Source organism: Quercus robur, chromosome 4 (assembly GCF_932294415.1).
Source record: "Quercus robur chromosome 4, dhQueRobu3.1, whole genome shotgun sequence".
In the NCBI taxonomy this organism is placed as follows: domain Eukaryota; kingdom Viridiplantae; phylum Streptophyta; class Magnoliopsida; order Fagales; family Fagaceae; genus Quercus; species Quercus robur.
In genome coordinates this window covers 86,301,892-86,323,827 of record NC_065537.1, presented here as the reverse complement: position 1 = coordinate 86,323,827, position 21,936 = coordinate 86,301,892, and the positions used below count along the sequence as shown (strand labels likewise).

General features: G+C 34.3%; 2 protein-coding genes across 2 annotated transcripts; one reads left to right on the top strand and one right to left on the bottom strand.

Annotated features, from left to right (window-relative positions):
• Positions 1-2,950: 2,950 nt before the first annotated feature.
• Positions 2,951-4,796, top strand: LOC126724166 (uncharacterized). Its single transcript, XM_050428530.1, has 2 exons — positions 2,951-4,390; positions 4,489-4,796. The coding sequence occupies exon 1, from the start codon at positions 3,143-3,145 to the stop codon at positions 4,388-4,390; it is 1,248 nt and encodes a 415-aa protein (XP_050284487.1). The 5' UTR covers positions 2,951-3,142; the 3' UTR covers positions 4,489-4,796.
• Positions 4,797-6,944: 2,148 nt separating this feature from the next.
• On the bottom strand, positions 6,945-15,529 carry LOC126722848 (serine/threonine-protein phosphatase 7 long form homolog). The gene is made up of 6 exons (XM_050425993.1): positions 14,911-15,529; positions 14,642-14,711; positions 9,907-10,018; positions 9,038-9,801; positions 7,213-7,303; positions 6,945-7,100 (listed from the first exon to the last, which is right to left on the bottom strand). Exons 3-6 carry the CDS (start codon positions 10,015-10,017, stop codon positions 6,945-6,947), a joined length of 1,122 nt encoding a protein of 373 aa, XP_050281950.1. The 5' UTR covers position 10,018; positions 14,642-14,711; positions 14,911-15,529.
• Positions 15,530-21,936: the final 6,407 nt, after the last annotated feature.

Sequence of the window (21,936 nt, the reverse complement as noted above, 5' to 3'; positions counted from 1 at the left end):
CCTCTCTTAAGAACTCTCACAGAGACTGAAACTCTCATACATATTTAGCAGCAAAACATTGCTCCTCTCACTCTCATACAATCTCAGCAGTACATTTGCACATCATTATGTCAAGTAAGGGTCTCCTCACTCTCTAATTAGTTGTTTAGTGTATATAGCTGCTTTAACCATTATTGCTTGCATTGTTTTAGTGTATATGCCATTTCGTAATAAAATATTTGTTTGTATTAGGCAAATATATTTGTTTCCTAATAAGATATTTGTTTGTATTAAAATATGTATATTTGTTTCCTTATAAAAAATACGTATATATATTTATATTTATATTTATATTTATATTTATATGTATATTTATACAACTATATAATTAAATATTTATATATACATATTTTTATTTATATATTTATAAAACTATATAATTAAATAATTAAATATTTATATAAATATATTTATATTTATACAACTATATATATAAATACTTATATAAATATATTTATATAAATATTTAATTATATAGTTTTATAAATAGGCTAAATATAAATATATTTATATAAATGTATTTATATAAATATTTAATTATATAGTTGTAGCTTTTGTTTAGCTGGGAATGTTTTGTGGTTTAAGGTTCTAGTTCTTTGAGATTAATAAGCTTTTTGAGGCTCTCTTAGTTGGATAGTACATGGTATTTGCTTTTTGTTATTTGGGCATAGGTATAAAGGTGTTTATGTATTTGTGGCTGCATACGTTTGGCTTAAAAAAAAAATACGTATATATATTTATATTTATATTTATATTTATATGTATATTTATACAACTATATAATTAAATATTTATATATACATATTTTTATTTATATATTTATAAAACTATATAATTAAATAATTAAATATTTATATAAATATATTTATATTTATACAACTATATATATAAATACTTATATAAATATATTTATATAAATATATAAATATTTAATTATATAGTTGTATAAATAGGCTAAATATAAATATATTTATATAAATGTATTTATATAAATATTTAATTATATAGTTGTATAAATAGGCTAAATATAAATATATTTATATAAATATTTAATTATATAGTTGTATAAATAGGCTAAATATACAAATATATTTATATTTATATATTAAATTAGATGATATGTCTAATTTGATTGATCATGATTATATTCACATTAGTGTTTTTTTTTTTCTTTTTTTGTCTGATGAACCCTGCTCTATGTTATTTCATCAATAGTAGTGTAATAGGGTATGGCATTAATTTAAAATTACTTGAATGATGTTGTTATATAATTGCACTCATTCATTTGCACATCCTCATGACTTTTGTTGTTTGGTTTGATATTTTTATTTATATTTTTGTTAGAGCTGAGTTTCAATTTTGTAAAGAGGGTGAGTTTTGTCTTCAGTTTTTTTATTTGTTTGAGTATGAAATTATAATGATTGAGTGTGTTTGTATGTGATGTGGGGTGAGTATATGCAATTGTTACACTTTTAGAAGTTGCGATTGTTGTACTTTGAGTAGATAGAAAAGGTTTTGTAATTGATGTTAAATCAAAGAGATCAAATATGTCACTAACATAAATTTACTTGGCTCTCTAATAGGTTCACAATCTTTGAAGAATATTGACATAAATGTATACTTCGGTGGACCCCTTTACAATCCTGAAGGGATTGACGGATTTCCATTTAGAGGGGAGGGTATTGAATGCTACTACATGATGTTACGTCGTAAGTTGAAGACGTTGACTGATTTGAAGAGGAAAATAATGGACGAATTGAAATTGAACCCTGCTTGGTATGACATCAAGATTATTTATCGTTACCCACAAGAAGTTCTTCATGAACGGATAAATTACGGGTATATGGCGATTAAAGAAGATAAACATGTAAAGATGATGTTTAATAGGATCCAGAAAATATCCCAAGTAAATGCTGCTGAGTTGTATGTAAGTTTGGAGGCGAGTGTAGACAACAGTACTGAGGTGGTGCAAGAAACATCTACGGCTTTACAATTTACAACCCTAGATAATGGATGCACTACAATGGGAGGGTATGCAATGGGAGGTTATACGCTCCCATCTCAAGATTATGTTGCAAATACTGGTGAAACCCTCTACTCTCAAGAGACACATTTAGAGGAGGAAGACGAAGACGAAGACGAAGACGAAGATCATGCTGCGAATGATAACATAAATAATGATGATATGGATCAGTACGAAGAGAGGATTGAGCAAGGTGACTTTGAGAACGATGTGGATGAGCATGAAGTCGTTCCTAATTTTGAAGAGGAAAATATGGAGTACCATGATGAAGGTGATGCAGATGATGATGATATTGGTGTCCAGCATGATACAGATACGACCGTTGGCTACAGAGCTCCTGCGGACTCATTCTACGCAAATACTTGGGAAGATATGGTTGATCCTTCACTTCTTCAGATACCATTTCTTTGTACTTGGCAAGATGGGATGCATTTTTGTAAAGGGTTGACTTTTGCAAATAAAGCTGCGGTGAAGCGTGCATTGATAATATACGCAGCAAAGGATAATAGAAATTTCTCCATCCAAAGGTCGAGCACAACTCAATTGTGCGCCGCATGCGTTGACGACAACTGCAAGTGGTACGTTGGGGCATACATGAAGTCTAAATTGAATGGTCTGTGGATGGTCACGTCTTATGTGGGTCCACACAGTTGTATACCTTTTGGGCTGCGAAGAGACGGTAGAATGATGGATTCTAATTTTGTTGCATCAGAAATTGTGGGAAGATTGCGAAAAAAGCACACTGCTACTATTGATGAGCTTTGGGAGATCATACGTACTAAGTATGATCATGAGCTTTCTTACTATAAAGTATGGGACGCAAAACAGAAGGCAATTGCTAAGATTTTTGGGGATTGGGAGGAGTCTTACCAAAGGTTGTGAAAGTTGTTGTTGGCATACTTGGATCAGGATTCGGGTACCCAGTATAGCTATCACACCATACCTAAGCCATTAGAAGGTACTACGTTACTGCGCTATGTATATTGGGCATTCGTTCCATGCATTGCTGCATTCCAGTATTGCAGGCCAGTGATCAGTATTGATGGAACTCATTTATATGGTAAATACAAAGGGGTATTGATGATTGCAATGGCAACGGATGCTAATCAAAAGGTTTTGCCTATCGCCTTTGCTGTTGTGGATAAGGAGTCAGGGGCTAGTTGGGGGTGGTTTTTAGAGTGTCTCAGGACTTCGATAGAGCGTGTTATTGAAAACAAGGACATTTGCATTATTTCTGACCGACATAAAGGTATCAAATGCGCCATTCGAGAGTGGCCTAGAGGGCAAGACGGAAGAGAACAGGTATATCATCGATATTGCCTTCGACATGTTGCTAGCAACTTCAACACACACTTTGATAACCCGACTCTAAAGGCATTGGCCTTGAAAGCTGGATATGCGACTCATGATGCTAAATTTGTGTCCATAATGCAAACCATTAAAGAGGCCGAGATTAATTTACTGAGGGGTGTAGACCCTACTGATCGCCGGATTATACGTTATATGCCATACACATATCTAATGAGTGAGGATGTAGACAAATGGACCCAGTCACATGATGGTGGAAGACGTTACGGGGCAATGACAACCAATATCTCTGAGTGCTTTAATGGGGTTCTTAAAGGTGCCAGCGGTTTGCCCATTGCTGCAATGGTTGAGTTCACTTTTTTTAAATTTGTTGCATATTTCCACGATCGACATAAACAAATTACTTCTGATCTCTCTCGAGGTAAGGTGTGGAGTGATTATGCAATGGAGATCTATAACAAAAATGAGCAGAAAATTGCAGGACACACTCTGAGGAATTATAATCATGCAGAGGGTATATATCAAGTGGTTACCCCGTATAACGACCATAGAGTTGGAGGGGGAAATCACAGTCATGATGTGCGCATATTTGATAGAACATGTGGTTGTGGAAAGTGGCAAAACTTGAAGATCCCTTGTTCACATGCAATTAAAGTTCTTAAAGGTCTGCATCTCGATGCGCCTAGCTATATTGACCCATGTTACAGTCTGAACAACGCCATTCTCACATATTCACATAATTTTGTGGTGCCAAAGTCAGAGTCATTATGGACAGACGTTCGCGGACCACGGTGGGTGCCTGACCCACAATTGTTGCGGGCCAAAGGTCGTCCTACGATGTCAAGAATAAGGAATGAAATGGATGGGGTACGGCGAGAACGGGGAAGCCGGAGGGAAGATCCAGAGTTGAGGGAGATTCAACCGAGGCAACGATGTAGAGTGTGTCATCAAGAGGGGCATAACCGTAGATGCTGTCCCAATTCCCATGGGGCTTCGACAAGTGGTAGTGCTATGAACTAGGCAAGTGCCGTCACTGTTTTTATATAATATACTCAGAATGTCATTTGGTTTTTGTTCTTTGCATTTGGAAACTAATAACCGTATTTAATGTTTGTCAGGCAAGCGGAGACTTGATTTTCGTAAGTGACATTGTACGTGGGACTTGTCGTGATCTTCTGTATGGACAAGCTAGGTGATTATGTAGAGTATGTTGTATCAGTATGGACAAGTGTTAGGTGAATATGTATAATATGTTATATCAGTATGGAGCTTCCGCTAGGCGAATATGTAGACTATGTTGTATTAACTTAGTTGTTATTTTGTTTATTGTTGTAAATTACGGATAATTGAACTATTTGCTATCCATTTTACTCGTTACATTAGTTGCGTGATGCAGCTTTTTCCTATAATACGAACAATGATATTACTTTGGCAAGTTGCCCTTCTAGTATTGAACTGCCATTGTGTGCTAAGACTTTTTATCCAACAATAATTTTATTGAATAGTTACTGTTTTAATCTGGTTGTAGAACTTTAATGTATGCTCCGTTCGCGTATCACAGCGAATGTAGTTGTTTGATGTGTTCTGGACCCTGGAAAATTTGCTGCAGGAGAGAAAATTAATTCTGGTCCATGCACCTGCGGCAAAAAAAAAAAAAAAATATCCCAGTGGAACTCGAGTATCTTATACTTGATTTCCATAAATAAAAATCGAGTCTCTAAGACTCGATTTCCATTTATGGAAACCGAGTATAAGATACTCGAGTTCTACTGGGAATTTTTTTTCCTTTTTAATTTTGCCTCAATTTGGTGACCTGCGGCCAAACACACCAAAAAAAAAAAAAAATTCCCAGTGGAACTCGAGTATCTTATACTCGGTTTCCATAAATGGAAATCGAGTCTTAGAGACTCGATTTCTATTTATGGAAATCGAGTATAAGATACTCGATTTCTATAAGTAGAAACCGAGTCTTAGACTCGATTTCCATTTATGGTAACCCCATTTCTACTGCGATTTTTTTTTTTTCAATTTTTTGTTATTACCCCATTTGAGAACTAATTTCAGGTAATTTTTTACTAAACCGCCAACATCGAAGAGTAAACGTTGTAAATCCAAAAATATAACTGAAATGAACAAAATAAAATTATACAATCTGGTTTATTTGTTTTCAACTGCCAACATCTAAGTAACCCAACCCTGTAAATCCAAAAAAAAAGAAAAAGAAAAGAAAATCAACATCATGAGTCTTCACAATCCAACAATACACAAAAAGCACACATTCAGTATAATTTCATATCACATTGTAATGCATAAACTATAAGCAAGAAAATTGAGTGGACTATTAAAAGTTCAAACTTGTTCTTTTAATTTTATTTTGAATATAATTGAAGTTCTAACTCTAATTAGCTCATTTACAACCACTACATGGTAGGATTGATCCCTGAGTGCTATGTCTCATGCTACAGCTACACATGCCCAGAAAACTAAGCCACATGTGCTTGTCCACTAAGCACAGATTTTTAATTATCATTCTGGTCGTCTAACCAATAGATTGATAACAGATTGACAGTCATTGTCTACGGACATTCTTGTCAGATACTTGAAGTAAAACACATATTACATAAAAATGTATCACAATAAGAATATTTAACAAAATAAAATGAGATGCCAGTGGTATTTAAAAAACTTCAACAAAGTGTGGGCACCCCCATGTGGCTTTTATATCCATACAAAGAACAGAGCTGTTAGCTGTGTGTGAAGAACAAATCCACAGATCAATTATATTCAGGGTGGTGGAGTGAAACAAAACATTAACATGGAGACACACTACTTCCATAGCTTCCGCAATGACATGTTTTTCTCGGTCTCCTTCTTCATTACCTTTGCCACTACCATCTCAAAATCTTCTTCTGTTACATCAACCCTCCTCTCCCTCAGAGCAAACATCCCAGATTCTGTGCACACAGCCTGCAGCAAACAAAATAAACGATAAAAGGAAGAAGGGATAATATGATTATGCACAGAGAAAACACACAATCTTTCACTTCTGAAGAGTTTAATAGCCCAGTGCAATAGGTCGTTATGGAATTAACAAGACAATACTTATCATTCTGTCCAAATCCATCGAAAAGAGTTGAGATTGTTTAAATTGAATAAAATACTGGCAATCTTTACAAGAATGAAGCCTATTTTGACATGCTTGCCAAATACTTACAATAAGAGATGAATCTGTTTAAATAGTTGAGGTCACAATAAAGAAAAGTACCAAAAACTAAACAACCCAATCTGCATAATGAAAACACACACGATACCTTTATTTTATTTGATGCTTCAAATCCATCCAGCTGGTTGAGAAGCTCCAGCATAGTCCGCTGCACTTCACTGTCACCATTGCCACTACCAGTTTAAATGCAGAAAGTAAAAGGGTACACGAGGCAAACCTCCTTTATCTCTTTAATTTGCTGGTCAAGACCGCCAATCATGTCATATGTTTCTGCATCCAATTAACACCGATCTTCCCCCTCAAATCAATGCCATGAAGCACTCTGTCAGTGTTAACAGCTTCGGGAATTTCTTAGATCATCCCGAATTGACGAACAACACGATCCGGTGTATGTTTCTCTACTAGGTGGAAACATACAAGCGGCACCGTTGCCGTCCATACGGCCCTCCCTGCAACACACCACGGCGGGAGGTCGTCAAAATGAGCTTCATATGGCTGCCACACCACCTACAATAGCCAAAAAAAAGTACACAACACATTAGGGAACAATGTTTATATTTCAAAGTTCACAAAACCTATATGGATGTTCGTAAAAGCGTAAAATAAGGCATTTTCATACCTGGTCTGGCAACATGGAAGCTAGTTGCTCGCGATACCTGTCCCTGAAAATGTGGGCGGGCCTATTTTTCTTGTTTGGGACCCACAACCACCTACAATCAAGAAGAATGGATCAATAAGTACTGAGATAATCTTAAAAATATAATGTAATCACATATATTAAATATGAATATAATACTAAAAGCTGAAACGTAGCAATTAATGTTAATTGGATGTTAAAACTAAGATATTAAACTAATTAATAATATCAATATCAATATAAAACTTATGAGTCTGTTAAAACTAAGATAATGTAATCACATATAACTACTGAGATAATCTTAAAGATATTAAAGTAATTAATAATATCACTGGAATAAGAAACGGCCCTTTTAAAAGACAAAGCACAAACCAGCTATATTGAGAGTCACAAAATTATAGTAGATTAACATAATCAACTACATTGGACCTCGGTTTCAAATACATAGTGAGTGTATCATTATCATCATTGCTACTTAAGATGAAGAAATAAAAGGAAATTTAAATTTGATCATTTTATTTTAAGTCAAGGATGTACTTCAAGAAACCAAGATTTCTCTTACTTCAACACTTTAAAACTCGAGGGCAAGTTTTCTCTACCAGGAGAGAATGACGCAAGTAGCAAGCTAATATCATTTTAATTTTAGGTGTTATGACCAATGTATAATTTTTTGGTTTTTAGAGATGGGTTGTCCTAATAGTCTTATTTTGAGTTTAGTTATTTAGTTTGGGCTTACTAGTAAAATCCCAAGGAGTCCAATTCTGATGTCCCACTAGAAGTGGAGTAGGCATTGGTGATCTATCATATGGATGTCATGCTTTCTATTCAGAAAGAGGATTAAGTCAGAGTACAAATATCTAAAAACCCCTAATTTCTTTAATAAAATAAATATTCATCTCCACAGTCAAAAGCTATGTCCCTGCTAAGTCAGAACCAACTGAGATTTTCTTTTCAGGCCACGGAATTATCCTAAGAACTAATTTTGTTCTGAACAGACAAAATATAAATTGTAGCCCATTTAGATTATGCATCCACCCCTAAGAAATAAACATACAGATAGAAAAGGCAGGTACAATCACTTATATACGGGAACACAAGGGCATGAACACACACATGCAGCAATGATACAAAGAGGTCTCTCTCTCTCTCTCTCTCTCACACACACACACACACCTAGCAAAAATAGACAAGGAGCTCAATGAACATATGGGTATTTTCTAATTGAAATCCTTACCAATACATAAGGTTTGGGTCTCCACTATAAGATCAATTATTTTAATAATACCAGCCACTTCCTATGTCAATTTTTATACTAGAACCACTCCCCCCTCCCCCCCCCCCCCCCCAAAAAAAAAAACAAAAAAAAAAAGGAAAAAAGAGCACAATAGAAAGAAGATTCTTATACAAGCAGAATATGCCAGAAAGTACAGAGATTTTGTTATCCTCAAAAATTGGAGAAAAAACAACTAGATGATAAGAAGCAAAGGACTAAGTTGGCCCTAATAAAAAGTTGTAATTTAGCAATTGAGTAAATGAAAAGGCAAAGTCTGTCATAGACTTTGAAGATAGAAAAGGTCTGAGGTGATGTAAATATTTGTTTGGTTTGACAGTCCCTTCACTCTCTCTATGAGTGTTACTGATTACAATAAAGCCTTTATAAATAACCTAAAGAGACTAGGACTTCAAATAGCAAATAAAAATACTCAAGAAGAAGTTAGAACCAAATAGAAAAAGAACTCAAAACATAATATAAGACTCGTGCTTTGATGAAGACAGTATGTTATAGCAGTATGAGGTAGAGACTTACTTCAGGGATAGTGGACCACGTACTGGAGGACCGTAAGCACCCACTGGCGGGCCTCGCTCAACTGTCGGGCACAAATAGGGGAACCTGGCCCATGCCCAGTACTGGAGCAACAGCAAGCACCCACCAATCTGACTGGTGTCCTCGCTTGCCCTGCATAGCTCTCGATACAACCATGCAAGGCAAGCACTTCCCCAACTGTACCTTCGTGGGTTGTGAAGGTCTTCCAACTGCTGCACCCACATTAGATGCACCCTATCGCCGGATTTGTCCATGAATATTGTGTCCCCCAATAGCGCTAGGATGTAGCATCGTGCGTACTTATGCAGCTGATCCTCTTCAGCATCAGGCGGCAATGGGTTAGCAACTTCCTCCAAAAGGCGGTTGATGAGAATCCTCTGCCCATCAAGTTGCTTATGGTTGTTTTGAGTTACAGGTCGAAAGCCAAGGAAGTCCCGGCACACATCCACCCAAGTTTTTTGTGTGCTCCCTGTTATAGCCTCACCATCAACAGGAAGCCCGAGAAGAACCTCCACATCCTGCAATGTGATGGTCACCTCACCATGTGGCATGTGAAACGTGTGAGTCTCGGGCCGCCATCGCTCCACTAAGGCCGTTATGAGGCCATTGTCAATCTCTCTACCCGGGACCCACAGGAGTCCCTCCAAACCAACTGTGGTGATGATGTTCCTCACTCGGTCGTCCACCATTGGAGGTTGCTTGGAGAACTCTGAACTACGACTACGGCAGGTAATGGACCCTGGATCCTGCACATAACATCTCGTTATGGATTAATATAGTATATGCAAATACGTGTACATTGTATGGATTAAATGCATGTGCACAAGTAAATATTTAGTTGAGTGTTTTACCCGCCCATTCCAAATAGCTTCGGACCGATGCGTCGCCTGCTGTGACAACACCGAGTCGTCAATGGGTCCAGGCTGTGTATAGTCAATGCGTCCAGCATTTGCAGCAGCCATACTGAAGAAGAATGATAAGCAGTTAGTTTCAAAATTGAACACACAATATGCTTAAATATATAGGTATGAGTTAGAGCAACTAAAGCCAATTTGTACAATGAGAATTCAGTAAAAGATGAAAGAGTAAACCAAAAGAGACCAATATGAGCACAAAGCTTTTTAGACTTAGGATTTTATTTTTAAGGTTACAGTTTTGAACACACGCAGTTTTTTTTATTTATTTTTATTTTTTAGAAGAAGATCACACACAGAATAATGCTTAGTTACAAATACCACAATACAATGAAGGGCTTTGATAAACTTACTATCAAACGTGAGATTAAAGGGTAATTTAGGAACATAAAAAAACACAAAGAAAAAAGAAACTAATGTATTAAATAGTATTGATTGATTTCATATCAACAAGTAAATAAATTAATTTTTGAATGAAAGAAACAATTTTTTTTATATCAATTTTATTACAAAATGCTTACAAATTGACATGATAATTCTTCTCAAAAAAAAAAAAATGACATCATAATAATTGTGATTGATGTCATGACAACCACATAATAAGTAAATTTCTTAATTACTTTTTATTTATGTGTTTTAAATATCAAAGTCAATCATCAGCAACTAGAAATTCTGGTGGCAGCGGACTTGGCCTTGCAATTTGTAAGAGGTACTTAAATCTTTTGTTGTTAGATGTTTAGCTTTGGTTTGGTTTTGTTAGGCTATACATTCAGTATATGCAGGTGTCTCTGCCTGTTTTTTTTGTATTGCAGTTTTTGTGGACTAGATTTGAAAAGACTATTTTCATATAAAGATGCAGCTGTAATTCTTTTTCCTTTCCTATGATGTGATCAGGTTTGTAAATCTTATGGAGGGACATATCTGGCTTGAAAGTGACGGCCTTGCCAAGGGATGTACTGCCACTTTCATTGTAAAACTTGGAATTCGAGAGTAATTAGCTGAATCTAAGCTTCCCTTCACACCTAAAGTACCAGCAAATCATGGTCATACAAATTTTTCAGGGCTGAAAGTTCTTGTCATGGATGATAACGGGTCAGTAACTTTGCCATCTTTTGTACTTAGTCCTGGAATTGTATCTATGGTTGCGAAATAATACCAAACAAAATGTCATTTAATTGGTTCTAAGATCATTAGACCACGTAATCCTGGATTTTGAGTATCTTATAATGCATACCTCTCTTAGCAATCGAAGTGCGTTGTCTCCCAATGTATTTATGTTACTCTTTCTCTTTTTCTTTAGTGTTTTGTGGATAGGTGCAGTTCCCCAAAATAGTTTTGGTGGCCAACTAGGTTGTGGTTTGTCTTATTTATAAGACTTTAGGTAAAAACCTTATAGAGAGATTGAATGTGGGATCCTTAGTGATATTAATCTTTAGCTATAAAAATTAATCATTTCCTTTAAAAGGCTATTGACATAAACTTGTAAACTCTTTTCCGTAATCAAATCATTCATTCAACGGATAATTGAAGATTTGAAAATTTCAAGTGAGGTCTGCACCTACAATTTCTCATATTTTTCCTTCCTCCATTCAATATTCCACATGAGCCTCTACTTCAAAACAATTTCTAAAAACTCTTAATACATGTGTATATATGTAGTTTGAAAAATGTCACCAGCCAAGTTTCATTAAAGTCCAACCCCCATAGAAATTTTTGCTATATACTATCTCCTTTTAGAGACTATTGGGTTCCTTGCCTTTGGTTCATTAACCACCAGTATGATTTTTCTAAGTTGATGCCCTCACAAAATCTATGTCAACATCATATGTCTCACTTTATCAATAATTATACCCATAATAATCATGCATGCGAATATGACGTTTATTATTAAATAATAAATTCTTATACTTGGTTGTTGAGTGTTCAATTACCATTTCTCCCAAAAGCTTCAAGTTATTAGAAAATGGTAAATTTAATCATTTAACAATAGTTTTAACCCCCCCCCCCCCCTTCTCTCATATGAGTCTAAACTCCCCCTTAATAAATGGGGCCCAACAAGTGGGATTTTTAACATTTTAAATAGAAGGTAGAATCAGAATCTCCTGCCATGATACCATGTTAAATTGCCAGTTCTCCCCAAAACTTAAGCTATTAGAAAATGGTGAATTTAATCATTTAACCATAGTTCTTATATTGAAGGTATAGGAGTCTTATACGAAATTTTTTAAAAAAAAAAAATTCTAACATGTACCACTATCTTATTAGGGGTTTATAAATTATTTACTCACTTAGTGAGGTATAGACAGGCTGGAATAAAACAACGTTTAATCTATGGTTACAATCCTTGAAACAGTTAATAAAAATGGCTCTTTTTTTTTTTTTTTTTTGATGAGTAGAAACAGCTTGGGAAATGAGAGGCTGGGATTTAATCTGATTTTGAGAATTAAGCAAAATGCATTGGTTTAATATTTGCCAAAATTTGTGAAATTTCTTGGAGATACTGAAATGATGTCTTTTTGTCTCCAAAACATTTCCCATGGCATTTCTGTTAGTTCATCTATGTTTCTGTTTGACTTTGAACACACTATAAACAGAATCACACTTGAGATCAGATGTTCTGGTAACTGGGCTCTAACTAATCCTGAATCACTTGGGATGTGTCATATTTGACCTCTAGCTCAGGCCTTGAGCTTGCAAAATGTCTCCAACCAAGGCAAGGCGGGCATCTAAAGAACATGAAATCCAAGTTAGCTCAGACTTTGAGTTAACAAAATGTCTCCAATGAAGTTAGCCTAACCTCTTCCTTTTGCAGCTGGACATCTGGCAGGTAAGGCAGGTCATCTAAAGAACATAAATTCCAAGTTGCCACCAGGCAAACTGATAGAAGTCATAATATAAACAACAACAATTGGCAAAACCTGGCATCTCAAACATTGACAAGGGAGAAGGCTTTAATAAGGATGGCATTCTTTTTAGGGCAAGGCTTGCTAATTAGGATAAGGAAAATATAGTTACCATTTACCACTTTCCAAATTTCCATTAATATCAGCTCTCTCTCTCTCTCTCTCTCTCTCTCTCTCTCTCTCTCTTGTTGTGTATGTAAGTCTTTATTTACTTAATTACACCACTGATCGTGCATAAAAATTTGGACTTAAAACCCTGGCACTTGAAATGCTTAAAAACAGCTACAATTTGCTTTAGTCTACGGCTTTATTGTGTTGTGTTGGTTGAAGTTCTTGAAAACTGGGATTTTAATTTAAGTAATCTTGACAAAGTCTGAACTAGACAACTTCTCTACATTGGACTTAGACTGTAAGAAGTCTAAATTGTATATTGAAATTACAAACAATGGGATGGTGTGGCACTTCTAGTTTAAAATGTGTTTATATTTAGTGATAATTACTATCATTTCAATATTTCATTTCAAGTTCAATGGAACTACTGTTAGCAATTTCAATCACATTACTGAATGTTGAATTTTATTTGTGTTATACAGGGTTAGCAGGATGGTGACAAAGGGGCTACTTGAGCACTTGGGATGTGATGTGTCAACTGTAAGCTCAAGCGAGGAGTGCTTGCATGTTGTTTCTCATGAACACCAGGTGGTGTTCTTGGATGTGTGCATGTATTCATTAGATGGTTTTGAGCTTGCTGTCACTATACGTGAAAAATTCGCAAGACGTCATGAAAAGCCACTTATAGTAGCACTTACTGGAAACACAGACAAGGTTACCAAGGAGAACTGTATGAGGGTTGGTATAAATGGAGTAATATAGAAACCCATTTCAGTTGATAAAATGAGGAGCATTTTATCAGAACTTTTGGAGCACCGAGTTCTATACGAGGCCCTATAAGCAGCAGAAATATGCAGCACCATTTGAGTGGTTTCAGTCTTGTGTATATACCACGTGTATTGGAAACTTACATTAAAAATGAAGCAATGATGCAAATAACATGACATTCTATAAACGGTTTTATGTATTCCTTCTGTGCAATTTGCTAAAAAACGTTGGCAAGAAAGAATGATGACGGCTTGCTGCCATTTTTTTTTTGTAAACGAGTTGGTTCTTATTCGAATCAAAAAGGAAATTGTCATTTGGTAACTTTTACAATGAATTGCTCTTCTATTAATTTGAAATTTTATTTTGAGTTTTAATATAGAAACATCCAATGTTCCATTCTCTATGCTATCAGTCCATGGGAATTCTGAGGTGTCCTATTAATTGGGAGTGGAATAGTCCGATAAAGGCTGGGAGATTACTTCCTTATATGGAAATTTCTAGATACCTAAAACCAATTTATGCCAAGCCAGCTAACGTAAACAAAACTTCTAACCAAAATCCCTTAATCAAAACTAAATCTAATCCATCTATTTAAACTAATTAAACAAAATCATTCCTAACCGAAAAACCTAAATCATAACCAATCAACCAAAATACATAAATGAAAAAAGACTATGTAATTTGTTTCTTCAATAGCAAACTACTAAGTGCTTTTTTATATGCATATAATTTAGTAATTTGTAATGGTACGCAAGCACTATAAATATATGAGATAACTATTTCATATAAACTTGTAAGTTCTAAGCTCCTAATAGACAAGCAAATGGGCCTAATGAGATATACAATTCTCTCGTAAAAGCTATAATCCTAATCAGCAATAACAATCTAACCTGAAGGCAGAAATTTGGAAACTCTTAAGGATGGCAGCAACAATATGCACTATCCAAGCAACAATGTCATCTGCACTCACCAAATCCAAACCCAAATTTCATAAAAATCATAAAATAAAAATTAAATAAACTATCTACCACACAATCCAAACCCAAATTTCACAAAAATCAAAACTGAAAAATTAAATAAATAACCTAAATGTTAAGTATCCAAATCCAAACCCAAAATTTCACAATAATCAAAACAAAAAATCAAATAAATAACTTACCAAGCAAAATCGGAATGGGTAACCAAGCAAGTTTGACTTCAGCCAAAGAGAGTTGAATGTCATCTGCACTCACCAAATCCAAACCCAAATTTCATAAAAATCATAAAATAAAAATTAAATAAAGTATCTACCACAAAATCCAAACCCAAATTTCACAAAAATCAAAACTGAAAATTAAATAAATAACCTAGATGTTAAGTATCCAAATCCAAACCCAAAATTTCACATTAATCAAAACAAAAAATCATATAAATAACTTACCAACCAAAATCGGAATGGGTATGGGTATGGGTATGGTGAGGAAAAATGAATGGGTATGGGGGTGGTAATGAGAGAGAGGGAGAAAAGGAGAAAGGATCTCCTAGTGAGGGAGAGAGAGATCGATGAGGAGAGGAGCCGATGGCTGGGCTCAGCCTCGTCGGCGTCGTCGCTGGGCTGGGCTGGGCTCTGCTCGTCGACGCCGGCGGGGTTCTGTGTGTGTGTGGGAAATGAGAGAGTTTTGTGAGAGATAGAGAGAAATGAGAGAGTTTTGTGAGTGTGGGAAATGGAAATGTAAGACTGAGGGTGAGAGAGTGAGAGCGCTCTGGTTTGTGTGAGAGTGAGAGGGTGTGAGCGTGAGTGTGAGTGAAAGTGAGACAAATGCAATAGACGACGAAGACGTTAAATTTGAAAAACCCCAATTGGAAACCGAGTCTCTAAGACTCGATTTCCGGTTGGAATACACGTGGAAATCGAGTCTTAGAGACTCGATTTCCATGTCAATGCCAGATGGCAGCTCTGCCACATCAGACGTGGTCAAAGCACGTAAACCGAGCCTCAGAGGCTCGATTTAGGGGCCCAAAATCGAGCCTCTGAGGCTCGAGTTGCTAGTTTGCCAAATACTTTCAAAACCGGGCCAACTAACTGAATAGTTTCATCCTTATGGGTAATTACCCATTTTCGCCTAAGAACGATTTTATGTCATTTTATGTACAGTACTATCCATATTTTTTCTTTCAATGGCTTTTGAAAAGCAAGATGTAAATACTCTAAAACACCACCTCCCTTCTATGGTATTTATAATATTTTTAAGATACGATATAGCATATAGCCGTTGTTATGGATTGATGAGTGTGACAAAATTAGTATCATGTGTGACTATTTTACTGTTAGTACAGGATGAATAAAAACGAAAAAAGAAGCATGGGTTATCATATGATGTGGCGAAACTTACCATTAGGTTTAACATAGACACTATCTTATTTGACCTATCATAATTTAATGAGAAAAAATGAAGTAAAAATAAAAAATGAAAACACTATAAAGTTTTGATAAATACAATAAATTTGAACTTATGAAATTTACTTCATGATGATTGATGACTCAATACATCAATTGACTTTTGGTAATTGGTGTAGATGAGATTTGAACTACAGTTCTTTATTTGACGACATAGTACTTCATGAGTTAAATTATTTGGAACTTACGAAAACTATGAAGTTAATGTTTAAGAAGATTGCGAGTTACTACTACACCTTTTCTTAAAAGTTACCATAAATTTTTAGTAAAGTTCATGACGTACCTTTGTATAAAATGGCAGCTACTAAGAGATAAAGAACAATCCACTGTCATTTGTATTTTTCTATTACTAATAGATGTGCTACACACAAAGATATCATAGAATCTTTTTCAATAGTTTTAAGTTTTCACACTTTAATCTTGGTTTGATATACCTTTTTTAAAATGTGATTTTTGCAAAATTTGGGATAAAACTGCTTTTTCAAAAGATGTTTTTTTTTTTTTTTTTTTTTTTTTTTTTTTTTTTTAATAAAATCTTAAAACGCTTTTTAAATTAAAAACACTTCTAGCTTTACAAATCTATATACCACACCCTTTCATAATATCCCCTTCTCCCATTTTTTATAATAATAATTGTGGGGGAGGATTTGTTCCAAGCCAGCAAGCAATTTGTCCGCTTTGGTCACGTCGCTTGCAAAGAACAAAGCCGTGTAGGTCCTTTGGCCCCAAAGCAGACAAATTGCTTGTGAGCTTGGAACAAATCTAGTACACTCTTGCCTTCAATTAAGACTTATAAGGCATGAGTGGGGCGCATCTTTCTTCGATGCAGGAGCAAGCCTAAAAAATTGCTCACGTCGCTTGCAAAGAACAAAGCCCTGTCCTTCGACCTCAAAGCGAACAAATTGCTTGCGGGCTTGGAACAAATCTTCCTCCACAATAATAATTGAAGAATTTGAAAAATTAGGAGTTGGTAGGACTTTTTTTTTTTTTTTTGGAGAAAGTTTCAATCTATGGCGTTCGCTCTTGATGATAGCTCTTTATTATCAGACCAAGACACCAATCAGTTTTTGGTGTAGGCGGGGATTGAACCCCATATCTTTTATACAACCATCAGAAATTTTACCAGTTGAGCTAACTGAAACCCACGGTAGGACTTTAGAGTATAAGCAAAGCTAGGTTAATATTTTAGTTTGAGTAAATTGCAAAGTACATCCTTGAAGTTTGGAGTTGCTTGAATTTTACACCCTGATGTTTGAAAAAATGGATTTTACAACCTAAAATTTAGTTCCGTTATCAAAACCTCACCCTCAGTTTGTTTTAACTGTTAAATAAGAGCATTAGCATTATGCTAATGCTATATCTAAGGCCTTTTTGGCATTTCATAGTTCAAAAACCTTTGCATCAAAAAATGGTATACCTCACTATTGCAAAATTTTTTGCAATAGTGCTACAGTACAATTCTAAACTTAGAATTGTACTGTAGCACTATGATAAAAAAATATATATATTTTATTCCACCTCTTTTCTATTGGAATCAAATCCTTAGTTGAAAAAAAGTGATGATATGAAAGAAATAATAAAGAAAGATTAAAAAATAATATTTTAATGAAAAAGTAAAATAATAGAGTTTTTGGATGTAAGATGCATTATAAAATGGTATGGTATAATTGATAAAGTAGCTTTTTGGGATGGTAAAATAGGATAGAGTAGCATTCTTCAATGCTGATGCTCTAAGAAGGTGGAGTGCTAATGTGTATTGTTTTTGCCAAATCAACCTCCCAAAACACCTTCGCCCAAACTTAAAACACAAAACCATCTACAACACGACCTATTACCAGAAATCAAAAACTCATTCCAAAATAACTTCCAGGGTAGATCCTTGTGGCATAAAGAAAAAAAAATCACTTCCTTTTAATTTGATCTCCAAATAAATTCAAAACTACATCATTACTGATATGTCTTCACTCAATAGGGCATCCTATGATTATACAACTCGATGGAAGCAAAGACACAGAGACAGTCTTTAAAATTCGTGTCTAATAAAATTTCATCCATCTTAGTGGAGCAGACTGCCATTGACAAGATACAAATGACTCGTGGCATAAGTAGAGGAGATGTCACTGCATGGGGAAACATGATTGAGGCTATCAGTGTAAACTGGTGCGTGTGGAGTCCTAGTGGCACGTGAGGTGTGTGGGACGATTCAACATGGATATTGCCTATTGGCGACTTAAGTGGGCACTCCCAAAATCCAAAATCCATAATCAAACTTGCTAAAAACCCACAAACAAAGTGCAGTGACTAAAATACAAAAGCCTATTCCAAATAAACCTGCTGAAACCCAAACCTCTTTGTTTCATCACACACAAAACCTTTCCATCTTGTTCATTCTAGGTTGTCGGCAATGGTAAGAGATCTGCTTCAGCTCGATGGCGGTGGCTCGATGGTGACAAAAACCCCCCAACAAATCCAAATCCAATAATGGCAAGAAAAAAGCACAAGAGAAAGAAAGCGAAGAGAAACTCATCGTTGCCACCGCCGCGGAGCTTGATAGGCTCACGAACGGTTCGTATGCAGGGGCGTACCTATGTGTAAGGCTGGGGGGCCTCCCCCAAATTTAGAAAAAATATATAATTATTTTAATATTTTCAAATTTTAGTCTACAAAAATAAGAGTCCCCCAATATTTGATTTAGCCCAAAATGATGTTCTTAAAAAAAAAAATTGTTCTAATAGTTATAGAGATATAACATTATTTTTCGCAATTTTATTTTTTATTATAAAATGTGCTCTTATATTTGTTAAATATTTGACAAAGTTTGACACCAAACATATTTGAATCTATATTTTTTTCAACTTGTTGTGTGGCAATTAATAAATCATTGACTCATTAAAAAAATATTGTCACTAAAACTACACATGAAATGTCTTTTTAGTTGCCACATAATGGATTAGAGAAAGATAGCTTCAAATGTGTTTGAAGCTTAACTTCTTATTCCAAGTTTTGGATCATTCATGTTTTTGAAAATTTTATTAGTTCAATTGAAAGATTTTTTACTTACTTTAGTATAAAATTTGATAATTTGTATAAAAAATGAAACTTTTTAAGAATTTCACTATAAAAATGGTAAAAATATTTTATAAAAGATCGCCATCAAACATAATTGTGATTGAAAATACTAAGGTTTTTTTTTTTTTTTTTGAGTGTGTATATATATAACTTATCAAATAAAAAAGTGTGTATATAATAAAAAAACATGTGTATATATGTGTGTGTGAGGGATTGTTTTGAACAAAATTGGCTTCTGCCCTTTTCGGGTAAAATAAATAGCATTCTATCTCATTTCCCAAACTAATTAGGGAAATGCCCATTTTTTGAAACTCGATTTTCTCAAAATCGAGTTAAGTTCTATAGTGATGTTTTTAAGGACTTATAGTGGCATTTTTTAACTCAAGCTCCATGAAATCGAGTTATAAGTAAAAACCTTGCATATAACTCAAGTTGATGGAGCTCGAGTTACAAAACGCCACTATAAGTCCTTAAAACGCCACTATAGGGCTCCATAAATTTTTTTTTTTTTAACTCGATTTTGAGAAAATCAAGTTTCAAAAGAGGGGCATTTCCCTAATTAGTTTGAGAAAGGGGGTAGAATGCTATTTATTTTGCCCAAAAAGGGCAAAGGCCAATTTTTTCCGGGCTGTTTTGATAAATATATTAGTGTTGTAACTTGGCCCTCTCAAACAAAAATTCTTGGCTCTGCCCTCGTTCGTATGCTGAGTTCATGGGGGTTTTGATTTGGGAATTGGGTTGCTGTGATGGGAAACGGTGTTACATAAGTGACACAGTGTTGTTTTGTAGTGCTGATTTGGCAAAGAAAAAAACACGTTAGCACACCACTTGTCACTTAACAGCTCAAACTAACTGACGGTTAGGTTTTGCTAACGGAACCAAACTTCAGGGTGTAAAATCCAAGTAACCCCAAACTTTAGGAGTGTACTTTGCAATTTACCCTTTTAGTTTCAATAAATGAGTCATGACTTCATTTGTTTGGATGGAATTGAGCACAAACAATCACTGCTCCCTGGAAAATTTAATATGACTCTTGGATCATATGAATGGGTGTGACTTTGAGATGGTCTCATATTTTATGGTACTACTGGTTAAGCCAAGTTTTCATCAGTAAGATCTAAGCGCATGGAAGAAGAGTTAATTGAGGTTCTTTTTCATTTCTATTATGAATAAGAATTGAGGCTTCTAGCAAAGGAACAATTATCTTATACTAGTCGCAAACCCGCGCAATGCGCGGAAAAATTTGACATCATAATTTTTTTTTTTTTTTTTTTTTGTGGTGAAGTAAAAAATGAGAATAGTACTAGTGATTTTTTTTTTTTTTTTTAATGAAAAAAAATGGGTAGATGGGGCTACCTAAGTTGGACTTGAGACTTATAAGTATTAGTCACAAACTCATCTCAAAATAATGTGATTACATTCTAATATAGAGTAGTATATATTATGTAGGTAAAGAAGTCTATATCTTGATATATATATATATATATATATCCAAGGAAACATTTTGCAATTTGCTTTCAATTATTATATATGGCAAGATATTTTGTAACATGTTATAATATAGTTATGCATCAAAACCCAACACAATAAAAAAAAAAAAAAAAAAAAAAATTGGAGAATGTACAATTTTGATTACAACATGAAAATGAATCTTGATTATTTCATATGGAAGCTAACATTATTTTTCATTTTTTGAGAAGTTAATGAGCAATTTATACAAACTTTGTTTATTAAACCAAGCTATAACAATTTATATTTTGATATTCACTAAACTCATATATGAGAATCAACTATTTTATAGAATTTTTTCTCCACAATTTAATAAACCTGAAAACAGAGGAATCTAAATGTGTAGTAAATCTTAGTCAATCAATAAATAACACAAAAGGGGTAGGAGAAAGCAAAATTAGACATGATAGAATTGTTTATACATGCTCATAATTGTGTTTAAATACCATAGAACTAGTTCATTTTGTTGAGCTATTCACAAATTTATACATTTAATACTCTTGTTCTCTACGACTATATATCTAGTTTGATCTCTTCCAGTTCTAGGTGTAGCTTTAGCCCAAATTATAGCATATAAGCCAATGATCATTCAAAATGAACCTAGCTAGCAAGATGAAGCCAAACACAATTTCTAAATTTTAACAAATCAGCCAAGAAAATAGTAAGAGAAGAAAACAAAAGAAAATTTCGAAGAAGAGCATATTTGTTTGTGAAGCACCAAGCCTAAAAAAAAAAAGTGCAATATATCCAATTCATATTGTGTTGTCCAATATGATAACAGTTGTTAAATACATTCTATACATTCTAGAAAGAAGGAAGAGATAAAGATAATAACTGATAAACTATCACATGTTAATAATCAATGAAATAAATTATAAATTACACCGCAAGAGTATTGCATTGCTGATTGTAGAATTGCCAATGAAATAATATATGTGTATATATATATATATATATATATATATATATATATATATTCAGAACACTTGCTAAAAAGTGTGACATATGTGAAACATAATTTTAGTGATAATTTTTTTTTTTTAAATGTAAGAGAATTTGATTAGTAATACCTACATCATCACCCAAAATAACCAAAAACAACTATTTACAAAGAAATGTAAACAAACTAACAACCATTTATCACTTATTATCCTAAAGAAAAAAAAATTA

Excerpts from the sequence above, each read along its gene's own strand:
- LOC126724166 (XM_050428530.1), top strand. The coding sequence starts at position 3,143 with ATGATTGCAATGGCAACGGATGCTAATCAAAAGGTTTTGCCTATCGCC.
- LOC126722848 (XM_050425993.1), bottom strand. The coding sequence starts at position 10,017 with ATGGCTGCTGCAAATGCTGGACGCATTGACTATACACAGCCTGGACCC. Across the intron at positions 7,304-9,037 it reads CGTGGTCCACTATCCCTGAA|GTGGTTGTGGGTCCCAAACA; the intron begins GTAAGTCTCTAC and ends TCTTGATTGTAG. Across the intron at positions 7,101-7,212 it reads CTTCCATGTTGCCAGACCAG|GTGGTGTGGCAGCCATATGA; the intron begins GTATGAAAATGC and ends TGGCTATTGTAG.